Source organism: Trachurus japonicus, chromosome 15, assembly GCF_045865225.1.
Source record: "Trachurus japonicus isolate A0001 chromosome 15, Traja_1.0".
NCBI lineage: Eukaryota > Metazoa > Chordata > Actinopteri > Carangiformes > Carangidae > Trachurus > Trachurus japonicus.
In genome coordinates this window covers 17068181-17081824 of record NC_140921.1, presented here as the reverse complement: position 1 = coordinate 17081824, position 13644 = coordinate 17068181, and the positions used below count along the sequence as shown (strand labels likewise).

Genomic DNA, 13644 nt, shown 5'->3' with positions numbered 1-13644 from the left:
GTCAGTTGATCTAAACCTTGAATGTTATTACCTCAACAGCTGTCTTATGGCTGACTTCTAGCAGTGTAGGAATGTAAACCAGGACAGTGCAGGAAGGCGTGTACTTTCCTGACATTATGGTCATGTTTTTATAATTTCTGACTGGTGATTCAAATATTTACCCCTATAATTTATTTTGTCTAAGAGCTGCAGATTTGTTCTTTAAAAAAAAAAAGTATTCCAGTTTAAGATCCAGATGTTTCATCCTTATAATTTTTTTTATTAAAAAGTCTTGTAAAAGTTGTGTAAAAAGACTAATGCCGGCGGCCTTACATCTGGATATTGTTGGTGCTTCACAACTTCCAAAGGTTGAGAGTGACACCATGTGGATAAACTGTGGAAGTGCAAGGAGAGAAACTTCCTGAAAGTACATCAGTACAGTGGTGCTCACAAGGGTATGTACCCTGGCAGATTTTGTAAAATGTGTGCCATTCTTTAAGGAAAACACGAGTGATCAGGAAAAACACAATTCTCTTATTTTTAATGGGAATCAAATTAAACTATGAGACATCCCAATAACACAATATAAAAGAAAATGATCGTCAGGAGTCTGTCTACCTGACCGTGGCTTCGTGTCAACAGAACCCCTCAATTTCCACAGTTTGAACACTGCTGATTGCCATTGTCAAATCCTTGAATGTCTTTTATGGATCATTTTCTGTTTTCTAAAGTTGAACCTTCTCCCTCAGGTCTTTTGCTTTCCCCATGGCGCAGAATCCAGGAACGTCGGGGATGAAATGTACAGGTGTTTTGTCAAGAGCCCAAAATCTCACTGACTTTTTATACAGACACAAATCACAAGCAAACAAGTGTGGACAGTTACCCCGAGTAGCCATTTAACCCCGTCGGTGTCAATTTGTGTTTATTACCAGGCCAAAACTTTGACGGTATGTAAACTTTTGATTTGGGGGGTTGCATTCATGATTTACACATTGTATGACAATAAATGGCTTCGCCCAACCACTAACTCTGAATAGAAGATTTTTTCTTTTCATTATCAATCATTATTTCTGAAATACGTCCAATATTTAACAAGTTCCGCCAGGGTGTGTAAACTTATGAGCCCAACTTTATCTTAATATCTTACCATTAATCACACCCTGTTCCATTTCTTCCTGCAGGATCTTGAAGAGTAGGGTTTATGCTGATAGGTAGTGACAGTAAGATTATTGCGCTCCAAGACTAAATGCCTTTCCTGTTTCATAAACTTACTCAATTCACTGAACAAAACCACAAGAGTCAACAACCTTTATTTATCCATATATGTGCCACTCAGAAATTGGGAAGAGGTGTTACAGGATTTGCCCTTAAGAGAAGCCTATATGGATCATTTACAATTTTCTCTCTACAATGAGGCCATTGACAAAAATGAAAAGGGGGGGAACAAAGACAATATGGTTGTAACAGTGTAAACACATGGTAATATACATGAAAGCAAAAAAGCAATAGGTATCAGTGACATCAAATTAAAATGTAGGGTAAGTTAGTATGAATAAGAACAAAAGACTCCTGAAAACCCTAACTTTTTTTTCTCAAATAACAGCTCGGCATACATTTCTACATAGCATGCAATAAGGCACCTATCTAACACAAGGAAGAAACCTATGCTACAGTTTTGAAGCACAATTGTTATCCAAATGAAAAGAAATGAAAATATTGCTCACCATAATGTTCACTTCCATAAAAACTGTATATCTCTCATTCCCTTTCATATAACCCAAGCCATATCTAAAAAAATACATCAGTTTGTAAAAGATATTTTACACAGAACAGTAAATAGAGCGCAATCCATTGGAATTCGAAAAATCTTGTAAAAGTGAGATTCTCATGTAGTCTTTTAGTATACACAACCTTTTTTAGATCAAATTTTGACAGTCTGCAGATCAACTTGAGTGTTACCTATAATTCTATACACAGGTCGTTGAATTAGTCTCCATAGAAATAAACAAAGTGTGACGTTGCATCTAATGTACATTTGGTGCTCAGGTACAGAGAAAACGGCACAGTAAATAATTAGGACACAGGCCATGTTGTTATATGCTACCCAGTAGGTTTTTATTTCTATTATGTATTTTCTTATGGCTAAATTGCATGTCATAATAGAATCAGGGTGTCAGCCAGTATTGCTCTCTGTACAGTCTATGTAGCAGTGCTAACCCATAGCAGACATACAAGAAAACAACCTCATAAATATACAAGATGGCTCATGTCTGATGGAGCCCAAAAGTCAAGGACAAGCCGCATGAGAGAACACCTGCAACATGTTTATCTCCATCACTTAGAACAAATTAAAGTCATAAAAGGGGAAAAAAAAAGGTGGAGACAAAGTGGATCTTACTATCAAAAATGTAATCTTTTGGAACAGCACACTAGTCACCTATACATATATATATAAAAAGAAAATCGATAAGTATTTACATTGGATTTTCGTCGTTTGCTTCACACGGGTAATGTGGGTGAAAAAGAATTATCTATTGAAATTGAGATTTACAGTTCTGGTTCACCAATTGTGTTGGCAGCCTCGAATAAAGTTGCAGCTGAGAAGCATGTGTGCCCACCTGAAGATACATAAACTGAATACTCTTATCAAAAAGACCAACCCTGGGGTTAAGGATATTTTCCCCAGGTAACAATTTTATCATGTAGATCTTCAAATCACATTTTTTTTTTTCTTTAAAAGTGTTCAAAAAGAGGTCCTGGAGCGAGTGAAGCACAATCACAAACAAGAATGGAGGCTCCTTCACAATCTGTTATTATACCCTCTTCGAATTGAGCACAAAGTCCCGGGTTCAGTTCAGAATTATAGGTTACATGGTCCTTCAGGCCAAGCCATTTCCTTTGAAGATGTGTGTGTTACTGTCCATTTAGTCTCAACTGCTCCATTTCACCATAGCAATGTGCTGACACGACCACCTCCGTCTATAGTAGTTGGCCTGGTGTTTCCCGTGGTGTGGCGATATCAATGATGGGACCATTGGTACAAGAGAAATGGGGGGGAGTGGGTGTGTGCGTTTATATTGGACAGCATGTAAAAGGGTTGGTAATGGGAGCTCACTGGTCTACATGGATCCTATGATGTCTGGAAAGGGAAGATGAATGGTTAAAGCCTTTTCCGCACTGAGAGCACCTGTACGGTTTTTCGACGGACAGGATGCGCTGTTTGGTGAAGGCGTTGTTGGAGAATCCCTTCCCTGTGGGGATGGGGCTGTACTGCTGTGGTTGTGGCTGTGGCGGTTGCTGCTGCGGCTGTTGCTGTTTGTTCTCCAAGTGGACTCTCTGATGTCTCGCGAGGGAGGACGAGTGATTGAATCTCTTGCCACAGTGAGCGCAGGTGTAGCTCTTTCCCTCCGAGTGGACTCTTTGGTGCCGGGACAGGGAAGAGGAATGATTGAAGCCCTTGTCACAGTGGTGGCACATGTAGGGCTTGTCTCCCTGCTGGTGCACCCTCTGCTTTGGAGGAGTGCCGTACGACAAAGGTTTTCCAGCCTGAGGCGGGGAAAACACTGGGTTCTGCAGGTGGGTCTTGTGGTGACGCGAGAGAGAAGAGGAGTGATTGAAGCCCTTGTTGCAATGTCTGCAGGTGTAGGGCTTCCCTCCGGCATGGACTTGCTGGTGCTTCTTCAGGTGGCGTTTGCGGACAAAGCTCTTCCTACACATGTTGCATTTGTACGGCTTCTCACCCGAGTGGATCCTCTGGTGCTCTCTCAGAGTGGCAGCGGCCGCAAAACACTTTCCACACTGTGCGCAGCGGTGGGGTTTGTCTCCGAGCACGACTGCAGCGTGGGTCTTCTGATGCTGCTTCAGGTTGGAATTTGTGGCAAAGCCTTTGCCACACTGACCGCAAGTGTATGGCTTCTCGCGCGCATGGACCTCCTGGTGCTTTTTCAGATGCCTTCTGCGGACAAAGCTCTTCCTACACTGGGTGCACTTGTAGGGCTTGTCCTCCGAATGCATCTTCATATGTTCTCTCAGGGTGATTGCGGCAGCGAAACTCTTGCCGCACTCCGAACATCTGTGGGGCTTGTCTGGCAAATGAATCATCTGATGGGACTTGAGGCTGAAGGCATCAATAACATCTTTGCCCATGATTTCGACTCCTGTGGGAACATAGGGCTTTTCTTTCATATGAATCTTCATGTGCTGCTTGAGGCTGGCTTCCACAGCAAAGCTCTCACCACAGTGGACACAGATGTAAGGATTGAGGTCCTTATGGATCTCAAAGTGTTGGTGAAGATCAGCTATGCTGCCAAAAATCTCCCCACACTCGTTGCACTGCAGGCCGTGGGCTTCGTGAATGATTACACCATTCTCAGACTCCACTGTCAACTCCCCACCGTGGTCGGCAGACTCCACCTTGACAACGTGCTCGCTTTCTGCCTTAAGAAGCACCTCTCCCAGCAGAGCCTCGTTTCCTGTTGTCTTGATTTCTGCTGCCGTGAAACAGTGCATCTCACCATGTTCCACCTTAATGTAATCATGGTCTGTCTCCGCTACAATCGCATCCACACAGGCTACAGCTCCGAGATCTGTCCCCAGCCCCTGGATCTTCAAGTCTGAGCCATGGATTTCGAGCTCTAATCCGCGCTTTTCTTCTGTCATGATCTCCGTTTCCGCCCCATAGTGAAGGTCGACGTGGCTGTGGGCTATGACACACTCCGACCCAAGTGTGTCAAGGCCGGGTGTGTCACATTCAGTCTCTGACTCGGCCATGAGAACACACTCCAACCCCACGACCTCCGTTTTCTTGCCGGACGATTACCTCAAAAAGAATCGGGGTATATAGAGCGTTGTTTTGGAGCGTGCCGCGCTGGTTTTCTTGTCAGTTTGCAGACCTGCAAAAGAGGAAAATAAAGGGAATGAGTAACTGCAATAACGCCAGAGGGATACTTACTATATTTGTCTTGGATAATGTAAACTTATAAAACAGAAATATTAAATTATCAAGAATTCGGCTAGAATGTACCGGTCCCTGGTCCCCACCTTTTAAAATTTAATTTTAACACAGTAGATCGATTTGCATGTACATTTATTTTGAACTGTATTGAAAATGTGGGTTAACTGAACAAATTATGCTCTGGTTTCATATTCAGTCTGCTAGAAATAAATTGTAAGGATATCTACATGTCAATTTAAAAATCATTCATCATTCATTTTGATTGATAACATCACAGCAAAGAATCATAACAGTTACAGGAAGAGTCAATACACTTAATATCTAATCAATCGCCAGAAAATACATAGTACAACAGGGACCGTTCTTTTTGTAGTTTTATTTCAACATTATTATTAGTGAATATAAATATTCTTAAAGTATACTAAGTTCATCACCCAGCGCCCTGGAGGATGAGCCAAAAACCAAAGCCAAGATAAAATAGCCCTTGGTTGGTGGCACAAAAGCAGGTATCATGGTTTAGCTGTCAACTCACTATCATTAACACTTGTTTATTAGCTCTAAAACTGTTCATCAGCTGCACTGTGCTCAGTAAAGTGAAAGGGGTTAAAGTAATAAATGCATTCATATCAAGAAGTTGTAGAACAAGCGTGATAAAAAAACGTTTTATCTATAACTGCACGCCTCATGTCTTATCAACATCAGACTTGCAATACTACCAACTTGCAAGCTAAGTGTAATCAGTCTGTTAGCTTCGTTAGCGCCCAACAGGAGCTTCACTTCACTAGCTAACACAATTGATAAAATCAAAGTGGACCAACAACATCTCGATCACGCTCCCAATTCAAACTTAATCCCCGAGCCAAAGCCTGGCCGGCCTACCCAGTCTCGTTTGTCTGCGCAGTTCACTCTGCTCTCATTATAAAATATAACTTTAAAAAGGTGAAAACACACACTGTGGTGTTTTGTTATTAAACACTTGAACTATTTGGTTGCTAGTAGCCACACATAACAGCTACAAATAGCCTTCATAGCCGCTAGTTAGCTGGCTATGGTGGATGGTGGGAGACTGGTTAACGACACAACAGCATTGTGTTAGCTGCTAATGTGTTCGCGCATTTAGCCAGCTAACTAGCTTCACCGGAGGAAAAAAGGCAACACACAACAACAACATATAGTCACTTAATTAACAACCAAAATACTTACAAATAAGCGTATGGTTGAGTTGAATAATTTCGTGCGATTTATGACACAGCTACCGACGCGGAAATCCTCCCTTGTGTGAGTATTAACAGGCCATCTTGTTGTGCCACACCAGCAACAACTTCCAGCTAGCCAAGATTATTACACATGCTCGCCTAAGATGGCTGCCGGGAGCTAACGTTAGCACCGTTAGCTTCCGCCCTTCACAACACACTGATCTTTACAAACTACACCCGAAGCTACGTCGATCGAGAGTGAACTGAAACCGTACACAACTAGGCCACATGTTTTTGCTATTGGGCATAGGAAACAATCTTGAACCCCTCGGGTTTTAACACACAGTAAGTTACCCCCGCAGACGACGACGTCTAATGCTAATGGTAGGAGGGAGTTAGCGGCTAAGAGCCGCCACACCGTTAATACCGAAGGAGGAGCGGGGCTAACTGAAACAAAGATGGCTAACCCAACCGTTGAGGGTGATGGTGATGAATACTGCGCCCCGAAAAGCCCGGGAAATTACCCCTATACCCTTTTCTTACTTACACACGAAGCGATGTAAGCCACAAATCACACAGCAGATGCAAAGTTGAAATACTTTAACCGATCGGGGGGGAAACTACGATCTCAATAAGACACGTTGAGATTTGAGAGGGCACGGCGAGTCTTGGCTACAGTCCTCCTTGGCTAACTACAGCTCCCCCTCACTGCGGCAGCACCGAGACGCCGCACACACGACTGCAATGCAATGGCGGCCTTGCCTGCCGAGGTTAGCAGCTATCCCTCCAGCCGAGACAACGGTATTAGCGCGCTGGGCTACGTAAGTTAGCCTCGGTGCCAAGCTAACGAGCCAGCTAATCCAGTCTAGCTTAGCACGGCTACAGCCCCGCTGCTGCTGCCGTCCAGCCCGGGTTTAGTAACGTTACCACAGCCTAAAACACTGGAGCAGGAAGCTTTGCCATTAAACCGCCCTTTCATCCGCGACCATGTTAAGTATGGTTTCGTTTGTAAAGATAAAACAGTGGACGTGGATACAGGAGAAGGAGGCGGATGGGTAGATTTTTTTTTTTTCATTTTTCTTTTTCTTTTACAAAAATAAACTTGGATCAGATTCAGACCTTAAATAAGTTCCTCATGTCAGTAACGTAGTGTCGCTGTATCCGTCTGCTTTTCCCAGCCACAGGACATAATGTTACTACCAGTAGACAGAGTCAAGGCCTGTATTTTTCCATCACAAAGTTCGCTATCACAACTGGAGACGCAAAAAAATACACAACGCATACGCTGATTATTATAATAAATCATTACTAAGCTCATCTCCAGTCAAACACAGACTCCATCTAACCCCAAACGCTGCTGCTGTTCACGTTAGAGTAAGTTGAATTTAAACGGTTAAATAATAATCACCAGGAGTCAGGATCACGCCGCTTTTCAATGTGTTAAATTAAATTGTTGCATGCACACACCCACCTTGCAGTATTTTTACTTTCTGAGCGGTGAAAGGAGAAAAAAGGAGAATAGTATGTATGTCTCAAACTCCGGGTTGAGAAGGGCTTTGCAAGCTGTTGTGAGCCTCGTCAAACTGCTGTGTGTCTTCTTCCTCTCTCTCTGCCTGTGTGTGTAGCTGGCGCCACTGCTCATCTGGCGCCAACGTTGGACGACCGACGCACTTTAGCGAAAGCAATCATTGTCATTTCAACGCAGCAGGGAAACCACTACCGCCCCCTGCAGCCGCGGTGGCGCCCTTCACGCCGGACATGATATTCAATGATCCGTGGATGGATGGATGGATGGATGGATGGCAGAAAAATACTTCCATGGAGGTAATGCAAAATGCAGTAGGCTATTAAAGAAAAAAAATCTTTTAAACATTACTACTTTATTTTTTGGGGATCAATTATAATCAAAATATATATAGCCTACATATAAACATACAAAAAGGGGAGGAGAAGATTGAGAAAAATAGGTAGGCATGCACATTACAAAAATAGAGAACAGGATGGTCTATATTCACATATACATATGCATGCACACACATAAATAAAAAAACTAAACTAAGATAATAGAAATAAAAAATAAACCAATTAAATAGAAAAAATATAATAAAGACAAAGCAAAAATCCCAAATATAACCCACCCACCCCCCAGATCCAAGACTCCACCACTCAGTCAATATTACACTTGAAATCTACAGACAATAGTTGACAGTGAATACCAAACCTCAACTCTTTTGCTCCTTGAACTCTAGCTGTCGACAACTCCAAATAATGTCCATATCATAGCCCATGCTCGGAAAGAAAGTGAGTGTGGAGGTTTCCAATGTGTGTGGCTACTAGTTTTTTTGCAGCCTGTACTACTTCATTAACTTTGAGCACCAAGCAGACAATTCCAGTGTTTTAATTTTGTGCTATTTTATATTTCTACTGTTCATATTGTAGTAAAATACAGCACTAGCAATGCCACAGTCTCTGTTAAAAATTAAATATTTGTCTCCAAAAATATTGAATTATTCATAGACCTAATTACAAGTATTAGAATAAAAATAAACTTGAAATGAAAATATAGCCAAGCTGATGAAGATATGTGCAGCTTATCACAAGTCACTGATTTTATTTTGTGTTTGATCTGAAACTAATTACTTACTCAATCTGTTAGGTAGTAAGAAACATAAAATGAAAAGCAAAGTGAAAGTGTCAGAATTGAATGTTGGTAAGTGTGTGTAGTTACTTTACACCATTATAGCATAGTACCACTCAAATAAGAAAAAGTTCAAGTCAAAAACAACAGTAATTGTCTTAGTAAAGGTGCTGTAATGATTCTGAAACCAAGACCAAAACTGTGATCCTCCTCAAAGCCCCACCCCTCTGCAGTGGCTGTAGGTTTTGTGTGTTGGGCTCTCATTACATTGCAGATATAACAATACTTATTTTTCATGTCACAATGGTCAAAATGTACAAACTGTGTAAATATTACAGATGACATATTCCTGTCCTCCAGCTGTGCCTTGTGCATAATATTTTTGGTCTATTCACAATTGAGTGATCAGCAGTGTGGGAAAATTTTTGCTAAATCTACCAGCCCCTTCTCCTGGTCTGTGAAACTAATGCAGAGGGGAATGCAATTATAATATTGTCATATGTGTATCTTTGGTAGAAATATGTCAGTCAAACTGGATTAAGTGGTTAATCCAGATGTGTAGTAATAATTTAGTCCCACAAGATGATGCTGTTTGCCACTGTACTGAATGTCCTGTAGGTGTTGGCAATGAATCCTGTACATATCATTAGTGAAAGTCTGAAAAATAACACAAATATGCAAAAAGTAAAGTGAAGTCATTTTCTGGGTGAAAAATCCTGTCATGGTGGTCTATTGTTTTACAGATAGTGCCATAGAGTATCTTTGATCAAGTAGGCTACTATAAATGTTTTCATATTTTCCTTTATGTCATCATGACCTCCAGATTTGTACATGAACAAGGCCTCTCATTTGTATTTTTGATAGTTTCAACTTTTCCTCTCCTTAGTCTCAGTCCTCTCTGTTCCAGTAACACCCAGTCCCTGAATATTAAACACCCAACCAGGAATACTGGTTTTACCATGAGAGTTGAGTACATAGCTCACATTCTGTCTCGCACAGTGTCAGTCACTCAGTTTCACTGAAGCTGTTCACTTCAGGAACTCAATTTCTCTTTGTTGTGCTCGTCTGTTTTTGAGTCTTATTACGCCTGCAGATCTCAAGATATTTTACGAAGAGTTTAGCACATTGGCTGCTGAGTGGATTTTTTTTTTCATCTATTTATAACAACAACTGGATATATCTTGAAAGAAAAATGTCCCACAACAGCACTCTGGATTTAGACAGATACAGCAGTTTGGAGAAATCTCGTCGCTCCGCCAGTCGTAGCCAGCCCAGGGTCCAGGCTAAGCATGGGGAAGTCCTTTGTGACTTCTGCACATCGAGGAAGCAGAAGGCTGAGAAGTCCTGCTTGGTGTGCCTGGCAAACTACTGTGAGACTCACATCCAGACTCACTATGAATATCCTGCTCTGATGAAGCATAAACTGGTCAAAGCCACAGGTGAGATGAGAGAGAAGATGTGTGCACAGCACGACAAGCTGCTGGAGGCTTTTTGTCGCACTGACGAGACTTCAGTGTGCGTCCTCTGCATGATGGATGAACACAAAGGCCACGACATCGTCCCAGCTGGAACAGAGAGGACAGAGAAACAAGTGAGTGGTAAAAATCTGACATTATATACCGGTGAAGATAGTCAATGAGTGATTTGTTAACGTTCAAGGCCGGCATGAGCACAACAAACCCCTCATCAGTGTTGTCATACTGTGATGATGACAACTTTAATGCTATTCCCTCTGCAGAAACAGCTTGGTACCACACTGCACAAATCTCAACAAAGAATCGACCAGAGGCTTAAGAAGTGGCAGGATCTCAGACAAGCAGTGGAATCAGTTAAAGTAAGTAAAGAAAAGCAACTCTTGTCACACTGTTATAAAACAACCCATTAGGCTTTGCTTTGTAAGAATAACCACTCTCCATTTCTCCCTCTCTTTCTTGTGTCACTCGTCAGCACTCTGCTCAAACGGCGATGGAGGACAACGAGCGGATCTTCACTGAGCTGCTGCTTTCCATAGAGAGGAAGTACAATGAAGTCAAGGAGATGATCCGCAGCCACGAAAGAAACACTGTGATGCGGGGCGAGACACTGCTGAACCGCTTAGAGGAGGAGATCACACTGCTGAGGAAGAGACACAACGACCTGGAGAAGCTTTCACACACTGATGATCACATACACTTTCTACAGGTGAGGCTAAAGGCAGGGGCCTTTTGAATTTTTTTACTTTTAGACGTGTCTCCTCTCTCATCTTTCACTTCTGCCTGTTTATATATTTTATTTTACCAGAGCTGGCAGTCTCTGTCAGGCCCCTCAGGATACGAAGACCTCAACAACGTCACTGTTGCTCCACATTACTCCTTTGACGCGACCAAGAGAGCCATCGCTTCAATGAAACTCCAAGTAGAAGAAGTCAGCAAGACTGAAATGGGCAAAATCTCAGGAGCAGGTGGGCAAGTCTTGTAGTATCAAGTCTTGATGTAGCATCAAGATGGCTATTTTTAAGTCCTCTATTAGCTACTTTCTCTTGGGTCTTATCATTTGTTTTTCATCCTTCTCTTCCTAGTGAAGGAAGTCTACATCACACAAGAAGGTGAGACAAAACCAAGAAGAGAGTCAAGTTTGAGGGAATCGCCAAAGTCAAGAGAAGAACCGAGGACAAGAGAGGATTTCATGAAATGTGAGTCATGTAGTTTCTCTCTGCACATGTAAGACCTCAATCCCAAACAAAGGATTGACCACACCATGTGGTGAAACGGCTGAAACTTGTGTCATGGAAGGTATGCCGCTTGCAAAACAGGTTTGGTGAAATGTAAGAGAGCAGACTTACAGTTCAGTATTACTTAAACAAACACAGGTGTTCCTGCTTTTGCTCCACCTGCCTGGGAGGTTACCAACCAAAGCTTTACTGGGATAACTTTGTTATTCCTGAACGTGAGAATCTCAATTATTTAAGTATGTATTAATTATGCATCGACATGAAGAAAGAGATTTTTGTTAGACTGTCACACTGTAAGTTTATAGGGTCCTCTAATCTCAAACTAGGTAACAACACAAACATGATCGTTAATTACATTGTGTCATATTGTTTTAGACTCCTGCCAGCCGATTCTGGATGTTAACAGCGTTCACCCCAGCCTTCATCTCTCTGAGGGCAACCGAACAGCCACAATGAAGAGTGAGCCCAAGAACTACCCCGACCACCCGGACCGATATGACCACTGGCAGCAGGTGAGAATATAGCCTACCAGCTCCAAGATGTCATTTTGTGCCTTAAAAGAGGAGAGAAACTGATCTAGTGCGACTGGCATAGAGCCAGAGGGGAGTAGCTATATGATGAATTATGGAAATAGACTTATGCTGTCAGGGAACCTGCTCTTGAAATAGATCTCCTGAGGCAGTTCAAGTTTTTATGACTTATTTAGGAAAAGTCTGAATTTTTTTTAGCACTCTCTTTGTTCTCAGAATACAGGGTTTGGTTTTAGAAGTCATCTTTACAATTACAGTGAGAGTGATTCTTCTTGTAAACTCTCCTCTAAACCATGCATAAAGCAACTCATTGTCTCATTTCGTCCATTCAAACCCAGGTGCTGTGCAAGGAGAGCCTGAGTGGGACTCGTTGTTACTGGGAGGTGGATTGGAAGGGGACAGAGATTGACGTGGCCGTTACCTACAGAGGAATCCGCCGTAAGGGCAACGGGAATGAATGCAGTCTGGGCTGGAACAACAAGTCCTGGAGTCTGTACTGCTCTGACTCCAAATTCTCCTTTGTGCACAATAATAAGAGCATAGACCTTCCAGCTCTAGTGTCATCCCGTATTGGCGTCTACGTGGATCATGCAGCGGGAACACTTGCATTTTACAATGTCTCTGATGGCATGCAGCTTCTGCACCGAGTCCAGACCACATTCACAGAGCCCCTCTACCCCGCATTCAGTGTGTGGGGCTTCGGAAGCAGGATAAGACTGTAGGAGAGTCGCCGTGATGCCAACAAGTTGACAACCCTGATTAGTTTCACCTTTTGCTAAAAGTCCAGTTGTTCTTCTGTTGGTCATTACTTGTTGTTTTGGGTCAATCAAGAGCATACAATGACTTATGATCATGACTTTATCTTATTTTCACTTTTCCATTTCTCTGTTTTGTTATAGACTTTTATTAGACTCCAGGTCCATTTATACATATATTTGTATTTTTAATATAGGTAAATTAGATGCTGTTTGTGGTATTAGCCTACATCAGAGTTTTTGAAACCACCATGTTGTTATAGATCATCTTTGCCACTTATACATATGGATATGTTCAAGACAGCTATTGACCTTGTTGGAAACACTACAACATTACAGGAGCTGGAGCTGCTGTTGTTGTTCACACTGATGTCAGTCTGACAGTTATCTAACCTCCATGTGTACAATACATTTGGGAAAACCAATGTAGCTACTTCCTGAGCCAAGAGGAATGAAGACCAGGAAAGAACAAGGGAGGGAAATAGCAATAGGCTAGCTACTAAGTATCCAGGATCCCAACATATGGAGGCTGTCAAAAAGCATGTGATTGAAAGTTTGTTTTTATTTGCTTTTTTCTTTCTTTCTCATTTTAAGTAAACGGTCACTGCTTTCTTAATACACCTGAAAATGTTCATCAGTTGATACGTTGAGTTTATTGTGTTTTGTACAGATTTTCCATTAAGTTCACAAATAAATCTTCTGCAGACAATGATTGTTTGGAAGTTTCTAAAGTTCTTACTTCCTCGCAAATGATGAGACCACAGAGATACTGGCTCTCCTGACACTTCATAGCTACTGTCACTGATTGATATGTTGATTTTATCTTTACTAAGCATTAGTCCTAAATCCCTCCTCCAGATACAGGAGAGATTAGAAGTTAAA

At 42.0% G+C, this 13644-nt stretch overlaps 2 protein-coding genes across 4 annotated transcripts; one reads left to right on the top strand and one right to left on the bottom strand.

The window, feature by feature from the left end:
• Positions 1 to 1273: 1273 nt before the first annotated feature.
• LOC146973465 (uncharacterized) lies at positions 1274 to 7773 on the bottom strand. Of its 3 annotated transcripts, none has more exons than XM_085800032.1 (2): positions 7601 to 7773; positions 1274 to 4871 (listed from the first exon to the last, which is right to left on the bottom strand). In XM_085800032.1, the coding sequence occupies exon 2, from the start codon at positions 4747 to 4749 to the stop codon at positions 3091 to 3093; it is 1659 nt and encodes a 552-aa protein (XP_085656158.1). In that variant the 5' UTR covers positions 4750 to 4871; positions 7601 to 7773; the 3' UTR covers positions 1274 to 3090. The 3 variants fall into 3 exon arrangements, with proteins under 3 accessions (XP_085656158.1, XP_085656159.1, XP_085656160.1); XM_085800033.1 differs by lacking the exon at positions 7601 to 7773 and adding an exon at positions 6137 to 7016; XM_085800034.1 differs by lacking the exon at positions 7601 to 7773 and adding an exon at positions 6677 to 6875.
• A 1997-nt stretch (positions 7774 to 9770) lies between these two features.
• On the top strand, positions 9771 to 13168 carry ftr14l (finTRIM family, member 14-like). The gene is made up of 7 exons (XM_085800024.1): positions 9771 to 10358; positions 10506 to 10601; positions 10715 to 10948; positions 11048 to 11207; positions 11325 to 11438; positions 11853 to 11989; positions 12346 to 13168. Exons 1-7 carry the CDS (start codon positions 9960 to 9962, stop codon positions 12727 to 12729), a joined length of 1524 nt encoding a protein of 507 aa, XP_085656150.1. The 5' UTR covers positions 9771 to 9959; the 3' UTR covers positions 12730 to 13168.
• The last annotated feature ends 476 nt before the right edge of the window (positions 13169 to 13644 follow it).

What these genes read in the sequence shown, in the direction of transcription:
- ftr14l (XM_085800024.1), top strand. Translation starts at nt 9,960, where the DNA reads ATGTCCCACAACAGCACTCTGGATTTAGACAGATACAGCAGTTTGGAG. An exon ending in ATCACATACACTTTCTACAG is followed by an intron (nt 10,949 to 11,047) that starts GTGAGGCTAAAG and finishes TTATTTTACCAG; the next exon opens with AGCTGGCAGTCTCTGTCAGG. An exon ending in AAGAGAGGATTTCATGAAAT is followed by an intron (nt 11,439 to 11,852) that starts GTGAGTCATGTA and finishes ATATTGTTTTAG; the next exon opens with ACTCCTGCCAGCCGATTCTG.
- LOC146973465 (XM_085800032.1), bottom strand. Translation starts at nt 4,749, where the DNA reads ATGGCCGAGTCAGAGACTGAATGTGACACACCCGGCCTTGACACACTT.